Source organism: Gopherus evgoodei, chromosome 2, assembly GCF_007399415.2.
Source record: "Gopherus evgoodei ecotype Sinaloan lineage chromosome 2, rGopEvg1_v1.p, whole genome shotgun sequence".
In the NCBI taxonomy this organism is placed as follows: domain Eukaryota; kingdom Metazoa; phylum Chordata; order Testudines; family Testudinidae; genus Gopherus; species Gopherus evgoodei.
Window position 1 is genome coordinate 36996947 of NC_044323.1, and position 22631 is coordinate 37019577.

The following is a 22631-nucleotide window of genomic DNA, read 5'->3' on the forward strand; positions in this document are numbered from 1 at the left end:
AAATTTTTATATCTGAAACTTCCCGCAAAGCTATTTTCCCCAATGAAAAGAAAGATCTCTTAAATTAAGTGGCTGGGTGGTTGGTTTGTTTTTAATTTCCATCTGTTAAAGTTTTATATCTATTGTATAAGAGGATTAAAATATTCCTGAGTATACAGTAACAGTGAGTTGTAGGCATTTCTTACACAACATGTCAGCAGTCATGCACAGACTGCATTCTATACCTGCCTTCTCATATATTAATGCTTACTGAAAATGCAACATAGCAGTAAAGCAATTCAGACAGGGAAAGCTGCTGACTCAAAAGAGCTGGCATGTGACATTCCTTACAAATTTAGGAGATCCCTGCTCTAACCCTTGAAAACACCATGACATAAAAATGTTGCATTATCAGCTGGCTTTCTACCAAGCAGCTGCATGTGAGATGTCCTGGTGAAAAGCCGACATAAGGAATGCTGTGTAACAGCATTCCTCATCATCATCCAGCTGGATCAGATTTCAAACAACTTCTACTTTAATTCAGTAAAACAACAAGCCTCAGTACCAACCTTTTAAGTTCACAGACAAAAATAGTGATACAGAAAATTACTGTAAAACACTCATTCCAACAATATCAGAACATTTCTAAACAGTTTTTAAAATAGTAAATAACACATTCTTTAAAAAAAAAAAAGCAAAGATTTGCATAAGTACCTGATACCATGAGAAAATATAAATTTTTTTTTTTTACTTCTAATGCTTGTGAGGTCCTTCCCTTTGAATGGATTAAAAAAAATTATAGCATTTCAGTCAATCCAATTAACAAAATTTCATTGTATTCAAACTGACCAATTCCAATGCCAAAACCCCCACACTACATCTCCCAGCTCACTGATGCTAACTATCCTGAAAAGATTATTTGCTTCCTGTTTTCAATGTAAAAAAACGAGGTGCCCGGGGGCACCTTCAAATGCATATGAAGAAGTGGGTTTATCATCCACAAAAGCTTATGCCCAAATAAATCTATTAGTCTTTAAGGTGCCCCCGGATCCTCATTGTTATTGTGGATACAGACTAATGCTACCCCTCTGACACTTGTTTTCAATGTGTTTCTCTAAGAAATATAATCTTACACAACACAAACAACAGGAAGAGAAAGATATTACTAGAAAGTTTATTAAGTCTTGTAATAGCCTTCAAATATTTGAAACAGAAAAAACTAATAAAGCATATCAGGGGTTCTGATGATTTTATAACCCATTCAAATCTCACATATTTTACTTTTCACATAAATACGCCTTGATGAACATGAAAAGCAAGGAATTCTGGCACTATTCACGGTGATTATTCCCTCCAATAGGTGGAGTCTTATTTTCTACTTAAGCCTAATTTTCTATTTTTAATATTAAATATCATTAAGAAGTCAAAGGCCATTTAGTAGTGTTTATTAAACTGCATTTTTTTGGATTTTGGAAAGGTTTTATAGCAAAACAGTATTAACTCCCAATGTCCTGCAAACCACACAATAGGAATAATTACTTTTTGTTTACAAGACCATGAACAATTGTAATCCAATATTTATAGGACAGTAGCAAACATATTAGGTAGTCAAATAAATTGAAAGAATGTTCCACTCTTTGCGTATTTGTATCTTTAACACCTTATTCTTTATTCCTATGGTTTCTGAACGCATTAAGGTAGCCAAGACTGGTATGTCCAACTACTCTTCACAAGCAGGTTACCTGCATGTTTCTAATACAACTAGCTGCAGAAACAGGATAAATGATGGTTAACTATGGTCCCTAATATACATCGAAATTGCCTAGCTGCTCTCAAGAGCCAATATGGATAAAATTAGGCCAAATTATGTAGTTTTTACTCTGCCCTGACTCAGACAAAAAGATAAAACAAAACTTACTAAAATCAATAAAGTCTGTTTGAGGCAAGATTTCAAGAATTGGCCCTTTCAAGTAGTTGGTGCAAACATTTTTTTAATGATTCATTAGAACAGTTTGAGCCAAGAAGAGTTTTCAATAACTGTATTAATAACAAGTTTTGCCACATCCACATTTGTCAACACAATTGCGTTATCTAAAGCCACTTTCCACAACAGTTCTTGAAAGCCACTCCAGAACACACTAGGAAAGCTCTCAAACATTTTTCCTGCACTGAAGAAGCCCCACCCATGGCAACAGCCACAGAATCCATAATGTATGGAATGAGAGAAATGCCTTCTTCCTGTCTAAAACAAAATTTCTACCATTGCTACCACTGGCGGAGTTGTGCCAATGCAGAAACTCCTTAAAATAATTCCCAGTGCAAACACAACTTTCCTGTATAGGTAGGTCACAATTAACATTAATACTTCTTTAAGGCCAATCTACACTGCCAAAACTCCCCCAGAAATCATGTTATAACAATGATGTTGCTGTGATGAGGCCAAATCATGTGATAACCATGTTCCGAAACGATATCACAGCCTCTGGGCTCTAAGTTCTTGTTTACAACAAGCTTATTCCTCTAAAATTTCCCAGTCATCACCATTGATTCAGCTCTATTGAGAATAGCCCTGGTGTAGACAATGGTAAGTACTGCCTAGCGGGAGCCCACACCCCAACCCCTTCCCAGAGCCAACACCTCATTCCGCCGCCTGAACCCCAAGCCCCTACCTCAGCCCTGAATATACATATTCTTTTTACTACACTTGTAACCTTAGCAAATCAAGAAATTTCCACACAAACTTCATTCTAATCAGCTGCAGTTGTACCCAAATATCAATTCAACAAAAAACGTAAATAATAACAGTCATGCTCAGAGGGCTCCATTAGAATTAGGGTCCAATTGTGCTAAGTGCTAAAGGTGAAGGTTACATATCTACCTCATCCCCAACTCCATCTCCTTGCCCATAGGGGACTTCAATCACCCTGACATCTGCTGAGAGAGCAATAACAGCAGTGCACAGACAATCAAGGACATTTTGGAGTGTGCTGGGGACAACTTCCTGGTACAAGTGCTGGAGGAACTGACTAGAGGCTGTGCTCCTCTTGACCAGCTGCTTACAAACAGGGAAGAATTGGTAGGAGAAGAAGTAGTTAGCCACCTAGGCAGCTGTCATAAACAGATAGTTAAGGGTTAATGTCTCTTTTACCTGTAAAGGGTTAAGCAGCTCAGCGAACCTGGCTGACACCTGACCAGAGGACCAGTCGGGAGACAAGATACTTTCAAATCTTGGTGGAGGGAAGTCTTTGTTTGTGCTGTTTGTTTTGTTCTTTGTTCGCTCTTGGGGCTAAGAGGGACCAGATGTGCAACCAGATCTTTCTCCAATCTTTCTAAAACAGTCTCTCACATTCAAGAGTAAGTACTAGCTAGAAAAGGCGGATTAGGCTTATGTTGTTTTCTTTACTTGTGAATGTGTATTTTGCTGGAAGGATATTTTTACCTCTGTTTGCAGTAACTTGTATCTTAGGCTAAGGGGGAGGGAGTCCCTCTAGTCTATATAAGCTGAAGACCCTGTAAACATTTTCCATCTTGATTTTACAGAGATAATTTTTACTTTTTTCTTTCTTTAATTAAAAGCTTTCTTTTTTAAGAACCTGACTGATTTTTTCCCCCCTTGTTTAAGACCCAAGGGGATTGGGTCTGAACTCACCAGGGATTGGTGGGGGGGGGAAGGGCAGGGGAGGTTAATTCCTCTTTGTTTTAAAATCCAAGGAGTTTGGATCACAGTAGTCTCTCAGGGTAACCCAGGGTGGGGAAAGTCTGGGAGGGGGAAGGGAGGGGAAACGGTTTATTTCTCCTTGTTTTAAGACCCAAGGGGTTTGGGTCTTGGGTCCCCCAGGGAAGGTTTTGGGGGACAGGAAGTGTACCAGACACTGGAATTTCTGGTTGGTGGCAGCGCTATCAGATCTAAGCTAGGAATTAAGCTTAGAAGGGTACATGCAGGTCCCCACTTTGTGGACGCTAAAGTTCAAAAGGGGAAGAAGTAGTTAGCAACTTAGGCAGCAGTGATGATGAGATGGTTGAGTTCAGGATCCTGACAAAAGGAAGAAAAGAGAATAGCAAAATACAGACCCTGGACTTCAGAAAAGCAGACTTTGACTCCCTTAGGGAACTGATGGGCAGGATCCCCTGGGAAGCTAATATGAGGGGGCAAGGAGCCCAAGAGAGCTGGCTGTATTTTAAAGAAGCCTTGTTGACGGCACAAGGACAAACCATCCCAAAGTGCAGAAAGAATAGCAAATATGGCAGGTGACCAGCTTGGGTTAACAGTGAAATCTTCGGTGAGCTTAAATTCAAAATGGAAGCTTACAAGAAGTGGAAATTTGGACAGATGACTAGGGAGGAGTATAAAAATATTGCTAGAGCAAGCAGGGGTGTAATCAGGAAGGCCCAGGCACAATTGGAGTTGCAGCTAGCAAGGGATGTGAAGGGTAACAAGAAGGATTTCTACAGATACGTTAGCAACAAGAAGGTGGTCAGGGAAAGCGTGGGACCATTACTAAATGGGGGAGGCAACATAGTGACATATGATGTGGAAAAAGCTGAAGTATTCAATGCTTTTTTTGCCTCGGTCTTTACAGACAAGGTCAACTCCCAGACAGCTGCACTGGGCAATACAGTATGGGGAGGAGGTGAGCAGCCCTCAGTAATGAAAGAACAGGTTAAGAACTATTTAGAAAAGCTGGACGTGCACAAGTCCATTGGTCCAGATCTAATGCATCCAAGGGCGTTGAGGGAGTTGGCTGATGTGATTGCAGAGCCATTGCCATTATCTTTGAAAACTCGTAGTGATCAGGGGAGGTCCCGGACAATTGGAAAAAGGCAAATATAATGCCCACATTTTAAAAAGGGAAGAAAGAGAACCCGAGGAACTACAGACCAGTCAGCCTCACTTCAATCCCTGGAAAAATCATGGAGCAGGTACTCAAGGAATCCATTTTGAAGCACTTGGAGGAGAGGAAGGTGATCAGGAACAGTCAATATGGATTCACCAAGGGCGAGTCATGCCTGACCAACCTGACTGCCTTCTATGATGCGATAACTGGCTCTGTGGATATGGAGAAAGCAGTGGATGTGATAGATCTTGACTTTAGCAAAGCTTTTGATACGGTCTCCCACAGTATTCTTGCTAGCAAGTTAAAAAAGTATGGTTTTGATAAATGGAATATAAGGTGGACAGAAAGCTGGCTAGATTGTCGAACTCAATGAGTAGTGATCAACAGCTCGATATCTAGTTGGCAGCCGGTATCAAGCGGAGTGCCCCAGGGGTCGGTTTTGTTCAACATCTTTATTAATGATTTGAATGATGGGATTAATTGCGCCCTCAGCAAGTTCGCAGATGACACTAAGCTGGGAGGAGAGGTAGATATGCTGGAGGATACGGATAGGGTCCAGAGTGACAAAGGCCTGGTCTACACTACGACTTTAGGTCGAATTTAGCAGCATTACCTCGATTTAACCCTGGACCCGTCCACACAACGAAGCCCTTTTTTTCAACTTAAAGGGCTCTTTAAATCGATGTCTTTACTCCACCTCCTGCGAGGGGATTAGCGCTGAAATCGGCCTTGCTGGGTCAAATTTGGGATAGCGTGGATGCAATTTGATGGTATTGGCTTCTGGGAGCTATCCCAGGGTGGCCAGGTAGACAGGAAAAGGCCCGCAAACTTTTGAATTTCATTTCCTGTTTGGCCACCCGTGTTTGCAGAGCACATCAGCATGATGTGCACATTACCCAACCTGTACTTTGTGAGAAGTCTATGACTATGTCTCTCTCGTCACCGCACTGCCGTCGCCTCCTCACCTGGTTTTGCACAAAACTGTCTGCCGTTGCTCTGATGGAGGGAGGGGCGACTGACGACATGGCTTATAGGGAATTAAAATCAACAAAAGGGGTGGCTTTGCATCAAGGAGAAACACAAACAACTGTCACACAGAATGGCCCCCTCAAGGGGTGAATTCAAAACCCTGGGTTTAGCAGGCTGTTGATTTCACAAAACAAATCAAATCAATTTCTTATTTTGATCCATCTCTCTTTTACATCTTAGGCCTGGCAGCAGACGGTGCAGTACGACTGCTAGCCATCGTCATATCCTGGGTGCTCAGCAGAAGATGCTACATTATGATTGCTAGCCTTCATCATCTCCTGGCTGCTCGCCAGAAGACAGTGCTGTAGGACTGCTAGCTATCATCATCTCCTGCGTGCTCACCAGAAGATGGAAATGACCTGGCTGAGTCACTCCCATGTCTGCCCAGGCGCCCCTGACCAATCTCACCGAGGTCAGCGAATAGAGCACCCAGGAATATGATGACAATGGCTACCAATCATAATACACCATCTGCTGCCAAAAGGCAATGAGCTGCTGCTGCTGTGTAGCAATGCAGTCCCACGTCTGCCAGCACCCAGGAGACATACGGTGACAGTGAGCTGAGCGGGCTCCATGCTTGCCATGGTATGGCGTCTGCATAGGTAACCCAGGAAAAAAGGCATGAAACGATCATCTGCCGTTGCTTTCACAGAGAGAGGGAGAGGGGAGCCTGATGACATGTACCCAGAACCACCCGTGACACTGTTTTTGCCCCATCGGGCATTGGGATCTCAACACAGAATCCCAATGGGCAGCAGAGACTGCGGTGGGGGCTACCCACAGTGCAACACTCTGGAAGTTGAAGCTAGCCTTGGTACTCTGGATGCAGTCCACCGACTTAATGCACTTAGAGCATTTTGTGTGGGGCACACACAATCGACTGTATAAAAACGATTTCTAAAAAAACTTCTATAAATTTGACCTAATTTTGTAGTGTAGACATACCCCTAGACAAATTGGAGGATTGGACCAAAAGAAATCTGATGAGGTTCAATAAGGACAAGTGCAGAGTCCTACACTGCGGAAGGAAGAATCCCGTGCACTGCTACAGGATGGGGACCAACTGGCTAAGCAGCAGTTCTGCAGAAAAGGACCTGGTGATTACAGTGGACAAGAAGCTGGATGAGTCAGCAGTGTGCCCTCACTGCCAAGAAGGCCAATGCCATATTGGGCTGTATTAGTAGGAGCATTGCCAGCAGATCAAGGGAAGTGATTATTCCCCTCTATTCGACACTGGTGAGGCCACACCTGGAAAACTGCATCCGGTTTTGGTCTCCCCACTACAGAAGGAATGTGGACAAATTGGAGAGTGTCCAGTGGAGGGCAACGAAAATGGTTAGGGGGTTGTGGCACATGACTTATGAGTAGAGGCTGAGGGAACTGGGGCTTACTTAGTCTGCAGAAGAGAAGAGTGAGGGGGATTTGATAGCAGCCTTCAACTACCTGGAGGGGGCGTTCCATAGAGGATGGTGCTATGCGTTCTCAGTGGTGGCAGATGACAGAACAAGAAGCAATGGTCTCAAGTTGCAGTGGGGGAGGTCTAGGTTGGATATTATTTCACACGGAGGGTGGTGAAGCATTGGAATGGGTTACCAAGGGAGGTGGTGGAATCTCCATCCTTATAAGTTTTTAAGCCTGGCTTGACAAAGCCTTGACTAGGATGATTTAGTTTAGGGATCATCAACCTTTGGCTTGCGGTTCACCTGGGAGGCCAGGCCAGTTTCTTTATGTGCTTCGTCCGCATGTTCCACCGATCACAGCTCCCCCTGGCTGCGGTTCACCGCTCCAGGCCAATGGGAGCTGCGGGAAGCAGCGGCCAGCATGTTCCTTGGCCCGCGCCACTTCCCACAGCCCTCAATGGCCTGGAGCAGCGAGCCGTGGCCAGTGGGACCTGCGATCGGCCTAACCTGCGGACACCACAGGTAAACAAACCGGCCTGACCCGCCAGGGTGCTTACCCTGGCGGGCTGTGTGCCAAAGGTTGCCAATCCCTGATTTAGTTGGTATTGGTCCTGCTTTGAGCAGGGGATTCCACTAGATGACTTCCTGAGGTCTCTTCCTCTGGTACAGTTACATCAGAGGGTCACAAACACAGAATATTCCTATCAGTATGTATTTTGGAAAACAGATAATGTAAAGTAAATCATCCCTTAATGTTGTAATTATGTTCCTTAAAAATGCTACTTAAGCAAAACAATGTTAAGCGAATCAATTTCCCCATAAGAATTAATGTAAATAGGAAGGGTTAGGTTCCAGGGAAATTTTTTTGTATATTTTTGTGCGTATATAGCTTTAAACGATTTAATACTGTACACAGCAATGGTGACTGTGAAGCTTGGTTGAGGCGGCAGAGTCAGAAAGTGAGATGTTTCTCAGGGAATGCCTTATTGCTAAATAATGAACTAGCACTCAGCTGAGCCCTCAAGGATTAACACATTATTGCTAAATGTATCCTCACACTCTGCAAGGCAGCACGCATAGAAGAAGTAGACACAGCATGGCAGAGAGATAGACACACTGTGTGTGTGTGTGTGTGTGCGCGAGAGAGAGAGAGAGAGAGAGAGAGAGAGAGAGAGAGAGCGCGCGACACAGAGACAGACAGGCATTGCACCCTTAAGTAAGCTGACCAAACTCTAAATACACTGCATTTTTAAGTAGATCAGCAAGTTGAGACAGCAGCTGCTGCCAGCAAGTTCCCTCCATCCTGAGCCCTCTCATGTCCCTCCCTGCTCTGTGGAGACGGGGTACAGGAGCAGGGGATAGGAGCAGGGGAGGACGACACCCTGACATTAGCATCTCTGTTCACCCCTCCCACCCACCCCCCACACAGACACACACCAAGCAGAAGGCTCCCAGAAGCGGAAGCTCCAAGGAAGAAGGCGGGAGCAGCACATGGCAGTGGAGGAAGGGACAGCTCAACTGCCCAGTAATAGCCTGCTTGGTGGTTGCTGCACAGGGAACTTACGGGAGCTGATGGGGAGCTGCCAGCCCACCCTGGTTCCAAGCCCCCACCAGCTAGCTCCAACAGGCTGCTCTTCCTGCAAGCAGTGGACAAAGCAGGTGGTTGCCAAACAATGTTATAAAGGAGCATTGCGCAACTTTAAACAAGCATGTTCTCTAACTGATCAGCAATGTAACAACAAAACAACATTAACCAGGACGACGTTAAGTGAGGAGTTACTGGACTGGACTCTGTTTCATAGCTATTCCAATATAATAAGACAGTATTGCTTCTGAAGTGTCTATAAGAGAAATCAGAGGTAAGCCAAGGTATATATCAGTCAAATTGCTGAAAGAAAAGGTCTTATTTTGGACACTGACCATTATGAGATGAGGGCAATGGTTACAGATGTTCAACCACATCATGGTAGTTGACGGTATTTCCAGTATAAGCTAGAGCCAAAATCATGTAACTCAATATTCAGGTACTCTAACAGATCTGACCCTTTGAATATCTAGTGTATCTGCAGTAGATTAAAAGGGTTTGTGGTCCGTGTTGAGATTGCTGGAGAAGTAGAGGGCTGGTCATTAAAGCGCAATGAAAGATTATTTGTGGAACCTTAATAAAACAACTAAAATGTTCCAGTATTTAATCATATTTAAATACTTCTAACTATTTTAGTTTCATATATGCAAATCAATACATATAATTACAAAGAGTAAATTACTAAAAATACAGATCTTAAATACAGCAAGAGGTATAATTAACAGGAAAGGGACACTGACAGCTTGCATTAAAGAAGATCTAAAAGTATTGGTTTTACTCATCAAAACTCATTGGAAAACAAGTTTCAAAGTTCACGTAAGGGACAGTAGAGTCCTGTAAATATTTTTTTTTATTTACTTAACACTTTCTTGACTCTTGATTCAACAACAGACATTTACCATACCTTCACAAGAGCTCTGAAACATATTTATTTTCCATGCTTTCTAATGCGAAAGAATATTTTCAATGCTATTTTCCCCTTCATAAGAAGGGCTTTCCTGAGAAGCAATTGGCAAGGCTGCATTGTGCAGAACACAGCAGTGGCATTCACTACTACAAGCAGTGTAACTTGAAAGAGAGAATGGATAAACAAATCCATCAATACTGCCATTCCCCCAACATCCCAAAGAAAAATAATCCTATAATTCAAGCATCGGGCTAGGACTCAGAAATTTTGCCTTGATTCCCCATATTTAAAATTTAATAGTTTCATAAAATGTAAAACCAGAAGGGATCATTAGATTATCTAGCCTGACCCTGGGGATACCACAGACTGCTAAATTTTACCTATCTACCCTTACATTGAGCCAAATAACTTGGGTTAGACTAAAGCATTTCAGTCCTCAGAAGACTAAATTGTGTGCCACAAGTAGCGAACAAGAGAAACTAGGTGCCACCAATCCCCAAAGAACCTGCAATGTCATGGAGTGGATTAGGTGACATATGCCCAGAAAACCATAGCAAGCAATCTAGACATCATGCTAAAAAGGAGCCAAAAACTCCCAAGGCCCCTGTTTATCTGACCTGGGAGAAAATTCTTTCCCAACTCTAAACCTAGCAATCAGTTTGACCCTGAGCATATGAGCAAGACACACCAGCTAAGCTTCTGAGAAAGAGGATTCACTATATCACCTCGTAGCACTGATCTACCCTGTCCTTTGTTCTGTCGCCAGCTGTGGCCAAGTTCTGATGCTGGGGGGGAGGAGAGACACGTGAGGAACAGAATACATCAAGCCCACTGTGCATTTGGGAAAAAATTCCTTCCTAACCCCTGGTGATGAATTGATTGATGCTGGAGACCTGACTATAGCCATTGTCATAACACAGAGCTGTTAACGTTATCATAGTGAGGGCAATGCAGAACTTGATGTTCTCCCTATGGCCCGTGAAAGAAGTTAAGGAACAAGGATTCATAGATTCACATTCGAAGTCCAGACGGGACTACCACAATCATCTAACCCAATCCTCCCACAGACACAGGCCATAGAATTTATCTCAGAAACTAGAATAAAGCACGTGGATTAGAAAGATCTCTAATCTCACTTTAAAGACTCCAAACAATGGTGACTCCACAACCTCCCAAGTAAGCTATTCCAATTTTTAAAATCACACTCACTGCTATCTTATTTCAAGGCTGAATTTGTCTGACTTCAACTTCCAGCCACTGGATCTTGTTATGTCTGTCAGCCAGGTTGAAAAGCTTCCCACTGTCAGATATCCTTTCTCCATACGTAAGTACCAACACACAGCAATTAAGTCACCTCAATCTTCTCTGCCATAAACAGAATAGGTTGAGCTCTTAAAACTCTCAAAGGATTGTTTTCCAGACTCTGGATCACTTTTGCAGCCATCCTTTGAACTCTCACCACTATTTCCACACCGTTCTTGAAACATGGACACCAGAATTGGACATAGTATTCTAGCAGTAATCTTCCCAATATTGGGTTCAGAGACAAGGTAACTTCCCTACTTCTACTTAATATTCCCCTTTTTATACATCTGAGGATTGTATTAGCCATTTTTTTTTTTGACAGCATTGCACTGAAAGCTCATGCTGATGTAGACATAAGTCCTTCCCTGAGTGTCAAAACGGTCTCCCTTCTTGTAGGTACAGACCGCATTCTTTGTTCCCAGGTGTGTACTTGTGTGCATTTTGTTAGACTGTGACCATTTAATCAAGTGATTGAGATCACTATCAGTAACCTGTCCTCATTATTTACTATCCCACCAATCCTTACCTACAAATTTTACCAGCAAAGATTTTATATTGTCTAGGTCTGATAAAAATATGGAATAGCATTGAGCCATAAACTGATCCTGATGGACCCTACTAGAAACAGCCCCATGCACTGATGTCTCACTATAAGCAACTTTATTTTGAGTTCTGTAAGTGAGCTAGCTTTTAATCCAGCTAATGTGTACCCTGTAGTTCTATATAATGCAAGTTTTTTAGTCAAAATGTCATTTGGTACTTTATCAAATGCCTTGGGGACATCCAAGTAAACTGTATCAACACAGTTTAACAACCAGACCCAAAATCCTGTAAAAAAAGACCATAAGTTTGTTTGTCAAGACTTACCTTTCATTTAACCATGTTGACTGGCATATTTTTAGCCTATGATTCTTTGTAGATACTATTTCATTGTTTTGTCAGGGATCTACAGTTCTCTAAGGGGTCATCCCTTTTAAAATAAGGATACTACTACTTCCCTACCTCTGAGGGCTGTTTAAGGCTGAATTCATTAGTGTATCTGAAGTGCTCATATACTATGGTGATGAATGCCTCAGTAAATCCTATTAAAAACAAGATAGGTACACAAACTGGGATACAGGAGCCAGCCCAGAACACAGATTCTCAGCACACAACAGGTGCAAAGCCTCTGAATAGGTTCCCAAAAATCTTGCTCATCCATCCCCTTTTGACACCAGAATTTGACCAGTCACACTAAATCTGAACCCCTTACAGCCACAGATGTGGGGGCAGGATTTGGCCCTTCATTAAGGTACTGAAAAAAGGACAGGCATTTCTAAAAATGCTTGCAACATTCTTTTATATCCCATTTAGTAGTAAAGATATAAATACTCACTTAAGATTTCCTTTGATACTATTCAGTAAGAGCTCAGAATTGATAATGCACTGAACAACATTACAAGCAGATGTGAAGGTGGTAAAACACCACCGCATCTTTTTGATCTCTAATTTCTGTGTTGCAGAACCTATTTGTAAATATGCATGAAAACTATGCATCAGTGTAGGTAGCTTGACCTACAACTTCGGAATTCCTTGACTTTCTACGCCTGAAAATGGGTAGAACTCTCAACAGCAGCTTCCAATGACCCTTTATCCTAACTAATCTCATGATTAGAATCTTTTGTATTACAATACAGTTTCTTCCTTCAGTCAGAAATCTGTATTTTTAAATAGAGCTAATAAAATATACAGTGAACTTATTAGGTTTTCTGGTTGAAATTCAACCTAATGTGGACAACTACAGCACATTATACTTTACTGTAAAATAAATGTTAGCTTCTGATGCAGTCTCCGTCAGCTATTGTGTTCAAAATATTGCTCTTTTTGCTAGCAGGCAATATGATCTTTATATTATTTCAGTTTACAGTACCGTTTTCCTTTAGGCAAAAAAATTAGAAGAAAAAGAAAAATGCAACTTACCCCCGTTATCTGTTCTCTTTAAAGCACCATCCTTATGAGGGCATAATTCACATCTCTAGGGAAAAGCAAAAACAAAACAAAGAATTGGAATGATCATAGAATATTATAAGAGAAACCATACAGATTATACAAAAGCATCATTGTAATTGTCTTCTATAATTGACAGATTAGAGTTTGAGAAGCAAGCAGATACACATTTCCGTTAATCTAAGCAATGCTAAGGATGTATTCATACTACAGAGCTCTTAGGAAATGAAGCTGCTAATTTCAGATATGTTTCAAACCATGGCACTGTACTCACTTAAATAGGAAACAGTTACTTGTAATTCTACTTCTCTTCAGATAGCTTTCAGAATTCTCATTTCTGATCTTCACTCCCTAGAAAGGCAGACCGACCTCCCTCCATGGATTTTTACAGGTTACATCCTGGTTCCTTTGGGATTAGCTCCTCCCTCCCAAATCCTTGGAGGGGCTAATCCCAAAGGAACCAGGATGTAACCCAAGATTGAGAGAGATATATTTGCTTCCACCAGAATCTCAGCGTCCATTGAAGACATGAATACAACAAATACAGCTGCAGACATAAGACTCAACATTCATAGCATGGTCCTAGCAGTCACTGCTGCCTCTTGCTTCTCTCTCCTGATACAGCTGATGATGTCTTGCATCCTGTTCCAAGACAGCAGGCTTTGAGTGGAGATATACTTGGCAACATCAGTAGAGAATGGCCAATTCAACTGTGTCCCAGAGGCAACAATATTCTTCCTGACCATCAGCTTGCTCTCACTCAGATGGTTAATCATAGTGAGGTGATGGAGGAGCCTACATCACTGCCAGTTCCTCGGAAGAGGTGTCAAACTCATTTAATGAAGAGTGACAAATACCATTTTTAATTTTTTTTTTTCATTCTATAGCAAAATTCCCACTGGCAACAATGAGAGGCTTGCACAAATATCAAAGGTAGAATTTGGCCTTTCAGTAGTAACTAAAACTTTTACATTACTTATTATTTGTTCAATACACAGTTGTCATTCAGCACCATGCCAAGGGGTGGGGGTGGCCTTTACAGCCACTGATATTTTTGCCCTTTTGTTTTTCCACCATCCCCATCCTCTCCCGTCCATATCTTCTCCCTTTTTCTCTCAGCATTTCCTTCCCTACAGCACCTTTCAAATCCCACAGGCTTCACTCTCACCCTTCCATCATGGCTTCTGCTAAAATGATGAGCAGTTAAATAATTAATGCTTACATGAAGGAGTCATCATGCGGCTTCAGAATTGGTTAGTAAAAAGATGGTTTCAGTACCTGTCAGTCATTTTTTTAAGGCCGCCAGCAGACTCAGGCAGACAACACTATATCAGTTACACTCAGTTCACATTTTTGAAGGGTTTATTTGAAATCAGAAATGCTTTTTTTTTTTTTTTAATTAAAACAAATTCTGCAGAATCTGTATAGGTCATGTAGACCACAAAAATACACTTATGGGTGGTATGTCTGACAGACACCTGCCCTCCAGGCATCAAACACTAGCTGCACCAAGGCCCCTCAAAGTGGGAGTACACTGGGGTCAAAACCAATCCTCAACACACTAAAGGAGCTAATTCCACAGCGTGCGGCCAATCTTGGCACAATAAGCACTCTGACTGTGCAAACAGCTCTGAAAAATCTTGACACAAGTCCAAGTTAGCACTGAAAGTAATTATTATCGCTTCAGAGATTAACAGGCTTGGCCTGCCTAGATCCCCAAATGTATATTACCACTGAAGCCTCTCAGAACAGTTTCCCAATCCTAAATACATATGAAGAAGGGATAAAAGAGGCTTCAAGTGCTAATGTGCATAAAGTTATTAAAAGCTTCAGCACTGGCAAGTCAGAGAGCAGTTTGCTTTCTCTCTGCGCCCCCTGGTATTGTCTAATACTACTAGCACTGACTTTGCCATCAATATCTGTACATGACAAAACTTTTGGCAGGAATGACACAAGATGCTTCAGTGGAAGTGGTGAAGCTACATCAGTGGACATAGGGCAGAAAACTGATTTCTGCACTACTTGCATCAGTGCATACCCAAATCCTTCCAGACGTGAGGCCAACTCAGGCTTTTCTCTTTCAAAGCACTCTGGTCTGATCTGAAACTGAGATCAATGGAATCTCTAAAGTAAAGTTGTCTCAAGGAACACTTGAAAGCATTCCCTAGGACACCTGTGTATTTGAGACAGTATCTGCCCCAAATACTCCTTTCACAGGACACATGGAAGAAAACACAACACGTGACTGTTCATTATAGACACGCCTCTGGGGTTAAGGATGCATATTTTGTCACCCTGAAAGGACACAAAAAACCCTAATACACACAGAACTCTGAAGTGTCAACGAAAAGAGCTGAAACCCTCAGTGTCTGAAACAGACCAGAATCACAAAAATGTAGGTTACTTACTTGTAACTGGTGGTTCTTCAGGAGGTGTAGTCCATAACTGTTTTCCACATGTGGGTATGCATCATGCACCTGAGACTGGAAAATCTTGCAACTAGTGTCCATTGGTCCATGCCTGCACCCTGGCTCTCCTCACATGCAGAACTCAGGGTATAAAGGGAGTTGCAGACTGACCATCTCTCCAGTTCCTTCCCTACCACAAATCCAGTCATGACCCAAAGCAGAGGGGAAGGAAGACAGGAAGCAGAATATAGATAGGGACCACACATCTCAAAACTCCCAGTTACAGGTAAGTAACCTCCATTTCTTCATCAAGTGCTGGTCCATACGTGTTTTTCATATCTTGGTGACTGGCAAGCAGTACTCAAATCGGGAAGAGGGAGAGCGAGAATACAGGCAGCATACACGTCTAGCTCTGCAATTCCAAAGGCTGCATTAGCAGACGAGGCTTGGACCAAAGCATAAAGCTTTGTGAACTTGTTGAGGGAACTCTAGGTTGCTGCCTTATAAATGGCCACCATAAGGCACTTCTCAAAGAGATGCTACTGAGTTCACCTGTGCCCTAGTGAAATGGGCCCTCACCCCACCTGGGGGAGGGGAAAGTGCCAATTGATAGCGAAGGAGAATATAGGCAGAAATCCACTTTGGGAATATGAGCAGATACTGCTAATACCCATGCTCACTCTGTAATAGCAACTAATAGTATAGGTGGCTTTCTAAATGGTTTCATTCTATGCAAGTAGAATGCCAATGCTCAGCTGAAATCAAGAGGATGAAGTCTCCTTTCCTTGCTAGAGGCATGAGGCTTTGGGAACAATACTAGTAAGTGAATCAATTGGTTTATGTGCAACTCAAACTCCCTTTGGGATGAATTTCGGAAGGAGGAGAAGGAAAACCCTCTCTTTTGAAGCAAAACACGCAGCAAGTTGGCCATGTGGGCCCTCTGGCTCACCTACCCTTCTGGCCAACATAATGGTCCTCAGGAAGGCGACCTTCATAGACAGGTGGAACACTGAGCAAATGGCCATCAGTCTGAAAGGTGGCCCAGTAAGTGCTGCAATACAAGTACATTGACTTCATTAGTAGTGGGAAGACCCTAGTCAGACCCTTTAGGAATCTGGCTGCTACCAGGGAGGATTAGGCAGACCTAAATCCTTGGGACCTGCACATCAACACTCACTCAACTTAGAAGGAGTCAGGGAAGAATTCCTTCTCCTGGAAGCAGGTTTAGAGGTGGATCTTTTTTATGTCTGTGACAGTACACCTTACTCTCATAAGAAACCTGAGAAAATGGGTCATTAGATTTATCTGATCTGGCCTCTGCTTCTGAGCTCGTGCTTAGAATCGTTCTGCTTGAGGACTGAGGCCAATATACAGGGGAGTCTCCCACGCCTGCATCTGACTCAGATCTCATGGCTTTCTCCATAAGGTGCTTCCTCAGCTGGAGCTCTTATTCCTCTCAGGTCCAGGGTGGAAAGAAACAACTGACACTGCACTTGCCAGAGGTATGCACCTCTCTTGGGCAGTAAGGGCAGCAGTGATGGTCATTGCTGACCAAGGAAGAGCAAGGACAGGAGACAGTTTTTTAAATCCCAAAATTCTGGCAAAAGTCCTACTCCCAAAAGGAAGGACAAAGAGGTTCTCCCAGTGTGGGGAAAATTATGCTACACTAACTACATAATATACTATAAAAACAGTAACAAACTATATGCAGTTATATTTACTGAGATTAAGATGACACGAGGATAGCTCCAGAAATAAAGATTCAGGCCATGTGGTGGTAACAAGGAACTGGAAAGGCAATCAGTGTGCACTTCCCCTTCTACCCTGGGTGCTGAACAAGAGAAGATGCAGGGCACAGGTGCAAACCACTGGACACTACTGGCAAAATTCTCCATTATCAGGGGCATAGTGAGAATAAGTATCCACGTGTGAAATACTGATAGGAACAAGCATTTGAAAACCCACTAATGTTCCTCAGAGAAATCTGGAAACCAGAGATGGGCCAGAGATGCCCAAAAGGCCACAGGAACATCAAAATAAACAGGACTAGACTGACAGGAACACAGGGGAAATATCAAAAAAGGGTCCCCAAAACAGAGCAGGTAAAAGAGATGGCTCCCGAAGGATGCTCTTTCAGTGGCAGAGCTTCAGCTTGTTTTGCCTAGCAAAATGAAGGCTGTGAAAGGATATGATTGCTTTCTTTAAAATATGTCATGGGGGGTAAACAGCAGGGAGGACTAAAAGTTACTTAAGATGAAAGCTATTGTTAGCACAAAAACAAATGGATATAACTGGCCATGAACAAATTTCAGGCTGCAAATCAGAAGGTTTTTAACCAGCAGAGAAGTGAGGTTCTGGAACAGCCTCCCAATAGGAGTTGTGGGGGCAAACAACTAAGTTAGTTTTAAAATATCACTAGACAAATTTATGAGTGGGTCTATATGATGGAGTTGCTTGCAATGGTGGGGGCAGGGCGAGGTAGCCCTGATGGTCCCCTCAGTTCATGTCTTATGTTCCTAAAACTCACATGCTTAAGGGGTCAGCAGCTCACCTGCAGAATCAGGAAGGGAATTTCCCGCACACACATTGTATTTGGGTGGAGGGGGCAGGTGTCTCCTTTCACTGAACCATCAGAGATGGAACACTGGATGGGGTAGGCCGATGTTCTGAGATCGTACTGAGAATTCTTTCAGGAGTTTACAGCTTGGTTCTTCCTCACATGCTCATGGTCCAACTGTTCATTACACATGGAATCTGGAAAGAATTTTCCCCCAGGTCAGACTTCCATGGAACTTGAGAGTTTTTTGCCTACCTCTGCAGTGTGAGTCACTTGCTAGGATCATCTGGGATTTGGGCATATTTTACTTAATTCCCTGCCAATTCAGGGAATTGGTGCCTCAGTCCCTCCTGTTTTCTGCCCACAGCACATAATGGTTTAGTCTCCTGAGGGCTAGAACACTTCAGTTTAATTCTGGTTGTTGGTTCTTGTGTAGAGTTGACTGGGTGCTTTAGTGGCCTGTCATATAAAGGATGTCAGACAATATAATCTGGTGGTCCTTTGTGGCCTTAAACTCTATGGCAGTCAATAAAGAAATGACTGGAAGCTTCCCAGTGCTGAAGCTGGGGTGGTGTGTGACTATCAGAGGATGAACATAGGAACAGTAATACCGGGTCAGATTAATGGTCCGTCTAGTGCAGTATCCTGTCTTCCAACATTGGCCAATGCCAGGTGCCCCAGAGTGAATAAACAGAACAGGTAAATCCTCAAGTGATCCATCCCATCACCCACTCCCAGTTTCTGGCAAACAGAGGCTAGGGACATCATCCCTGTACCATCCTGGCTAATAGCCACTGATGGACCTATCCTCCATGAATTTATCTAGTTCTTTTTTGAACCCTGTTATAGTCTTGGTCTTCACAACATTCTCTGGCAGGAAAATACTTCCTTTTGTTTGTTTTAAACCTGCTGCCTATCAATTTCATTAGGTGACCCCCTAATTAAGGGGTAGGCAACCTCTGACATGCGTGAGGAAGGCGGCACACAAGCTGATTTTCAGTGGCACTTACACTGTCTGGGTCGTGGTCACCGGTCCGGGGGGCTCTGCATTTTAAATTAATTTTAAATGAAGCTTCTTAAACATTTTGAAACCTTATTTACTTTACATACAACAACAGTTTAGTTATATATTATAGAGACTTACAGAAAGAGACCTTCTAAAAACATTAAAATGTATTACTGGCATGCGAGACCTTAAATTAGAGTGAATAAATGAAGACTCGACACACCACTTCTGAAAGGTTGCTGACCCCTGCCCTAGTTATTGTGTTATGAGTAAATAACACTTCCTTATTTTCTCTTTCTCCACACCAGTCATGATTTTATAGACCACTATCATATCCCCCCTTAGTAATCTCGTTTCCAAGCTGAAAAGTCCCAGTCTTATTAATCTCTCATCATACGGCAGCCATTCCATACCCCTAATCATTTCTGTTGCCCTTTTCTGACACTTTTCTAATTCCAATACATCTTTTTTGAGATGGGGCGACCACATCTGCACGCAGTATTCAAGATGTGAGCATATATTTATATAGAAGTAGATGTCCCATAGATTTATACAGAAGTAGTATGATATTTTCTGGTCTTATTATCTATCCCTTTCTTACTGTTCTTACTCTGTTTGCTTTTTTGACTGCCACAGCACAATGAGTATATGTTTTCAGAGAACTATCCACAAAGTACTCCAAGACCTCTTTCTTGAGTAGTAACAGCCAATTTAGACCCCATCATTTTATATGTATAGTTGGGATGATGTTTCCCAATGTGCATTACTTTGCATTTATCAACATTGAATTTCATCTGCCATTTTGTTGCCTTGTTGCCCTGTTTTGAGAGATCCTTTTGTAGCTCTTCAGTCTGTCTGCGACTTAACTATCTTAAGAAATTTTGTATCATCTGCAAATTTTGCCACCTCACTGTTTACCCCTTTTTCCAGATCATTTATGAATATATAGAATAGGACTGGGCCCAGTATAGATTTCTGGGGGTCACCACTATTTACCTCTCTCCATCCTGAAAACTGACCATTTATTCCTACCCTTCATTTCCTATCTTTTAACCAGGTACTGATCCATAATCTGTGTGTCTGACAATTTTGTTCTTAGTTTCAACCAGTTTGCCCAGTTCTGAAGTCAGGCTTACCAGCTTGTAATTGCCAGGATCACCACTAGAAACCTTTTTAAAAATTGGCACCCCATTAGCTATCCTCCACTCATTTGGTACAGAAGCTGATTTAAATGAGAGGTTATAGACTACAGTTAGTAGTTCTGCAATTTCACATTTGAGTTCCTTCAGAACTCTTGGGAGAATACGATCTGGTCCTGGTAATTTATTACCGTTTAGTTTATCAATTTGTTCTAAAACCTCTTCTAATGACACCTCAATCTGAGACAGTTCTTCAGATTCGCCACCTAAAAAGAATGGCTCAGGTTTGGGAATCTCCCTCACATTCTCAACCGTGAAGACTGATACAAAGAATTCATTCAGTTTCTCCGCAATGGTCTTATTGTCCTTGAGTGCTCCTTTAGGATCTCGATATTTCAGTAGCCTCATTCGTTGCTGAGCAGGCTTCCTGCTTCTGATGTACTTCAAAAATGTTTTGCTATTACTTTTTGAGTCTTTAGCTAGCTGTTCTTCAAATTCTTTTTTGGCCCTTCTAATTATATATTTTTACATTTCATTTGCCAGACTTTATGCTCCTTTCTATTTTCCTCACTAAGATTTAACTTCCATTTTTTAAAGGATGCCTTTTTGCGTTTCACTGCTTCTTTTACTTTGTTGTTTAACCATGGTGGAAGGTTTTTGGTTCTCTTAATATGTTTTTTAATTTGGGGTATACATTATGGTGTATTTTAAAAGTTTCCATGCACCTTGAAGTAATTTCACTTTTGGCACTGTACCTTTTAATTTCTACTTAACTAACCTCATTTTTGTGTAGATCCCCTTTCTGAAATTCAGTGCTACAGTGTTGGACTGCTGTTGTGTTTTCCCCACCACAGGGATCTTAAATTTAATTATATTATGGTCACTATTGCAAAGCAGTCCAGCTATGTTCATATCTTGGACCAGATCCTTTGCTCCACTTCGGACAAAATCAAGAAATGCCTCTCCCCTTGTGGGTTTCAGGATTAGCTTCTCCAAAAAGCAGTCATTTAAGGTGTCAATAAACTTTATCTTTGCATCCCATCCTGAGATGACATGTACCAGTCAATATGGAGACATTTGAAATCCCCCATTATTATGAGTTTTTTATTTTAATAGCCTCTCTAATCTCACTGAGCATTCACAAAGGTAGTCAGTAATATATCCCTATTGCTATATTCTTATGATTAGAGCATGGAATTACTATCCACAGAGATTCTATGGTACAGCTTGATTCAGTTAAGATTTTTACTTCATCTGATTCTACGCTTTCTTTCACATATAGTGCCACTTCCCCACCAGCATGACCTGTTCTGTCCTTCTGATATATTTTGTACCCTGGTATTACTGTGTCCCATTGATTATCCTCATTTCACCAAGTTTCTGTGATGCCTATTATATCAATATCCTCATTTAAAACAAGGCACTCTCGTTCACCTGTCTTATTATTTTGACTTCTAGCATTGGTATTTAAGCACTTTAAAAACTTGTCACTTTTTAGCTGTCTGCCATTACATGATGTAATTGAATGGGACTTTTTTTCATTTGACTGCTTCTCATCAGATCCTACCTGTATTTTATCATCATCATGTATCAAGAGTCCTACACTTAGAACGGGAAAATCCCATGCACTGCTACAGACTAAGGACCGAGTGGCTAGGCATCAGTTCTGCAGAAAAGGACCTACGGGTTACAGGGGATGAGAAGCTGGATATGAGTCAACAGTGTGCCCTTGTTGCCAAGAAGGCTAACAGCATTTTGGGCTGTACTAGAAGGAGCATTGCCAGCACATCGAGAGATGTGATCATTCCCCTCTATTCAACATCGGTGAGGCCTCATCTGGAGTATTGTGTCCAGTTTTGGGCCCCACACTACAAGAAGGATGTGGAAAAACTGGAAAAAAGTCTAGCGGAGGGCAACAAAAATTAAGGGGCTGGAGCACATGATTTATGAGAAGAGGCTGAGGGAACTGGGATTATTTAGTCTCCCAGACGAAAAGAATGAGGGGGGATTTGACAGCTAGTTTCAACTACCTGAAAGGGAGTTCCAAAGAGGATGAATCCAGACTATTCTCAGTGGTACCAGATGACAGCACAAGGTAATGGTCTCAAGTTGCAGCGGTGGAGGTTTAGGTTGGATATTAGGGAAAAAAAATTCACTAGGAGGGTGGTGAAGCACTGGAATGGGTTACCTTGGGAGGTGGTGGAATCTCCCTCCTTAGAGGTTTTTAAGGTCAGGCCTGACAAAGCCCTGCCTGGGATGATTTAGTTGGGGATTGGTCCTGCTTTGAGCAGGGGGTTGGACTAGATGACCTCCTGAGGTCCCTGCCAACCCTGATATTCTATGATCGCATGATCTTCCATCCTCTCCTCCTTACTAGGACATAGAAAATCTCCCTTAACAGATCCTCCCCAAAGGATGTCGCTGTCGGAATCACGTGCTCCTCCACACCTGCTGGCTTTCCCCCAACCCTGTGATTGCTTTTAGGAATAAAAAGG

The 22631-nt window shown here is 42.2% G+C and overlaps 1 protein-coding gene across 6 annotated transcripts in view; it reads right to left on the bottom strand.

Moving 5' to 3' along the window:
- MLLT10 (MLLT10 histone lysine methyltransferase DOT1L cofactor) overlaps positions 1–22631 on the bottom strand; it is a 227746-nt gene that overhangs the window by 173178 nt on the left and 31937 nt on the right. For 5 of the 6 annotated variants that reach the window (XM_030550393.1, XM_030550391.1, XM_030550394.1 and 2 more), the window contains one exon: positions 13000–13054. In XM_030550393.1, the coding sequence (XP_030406253.1) occupies positions 13000–13054 (55 nt within the window). Of the gene's footprint in view, positions 1–12999; positions 13055–17985; positions 18146–22631 lie in introns of those variants that run through there. The other variant, XM_030550395.1, reaches the window with a different exon arrangement.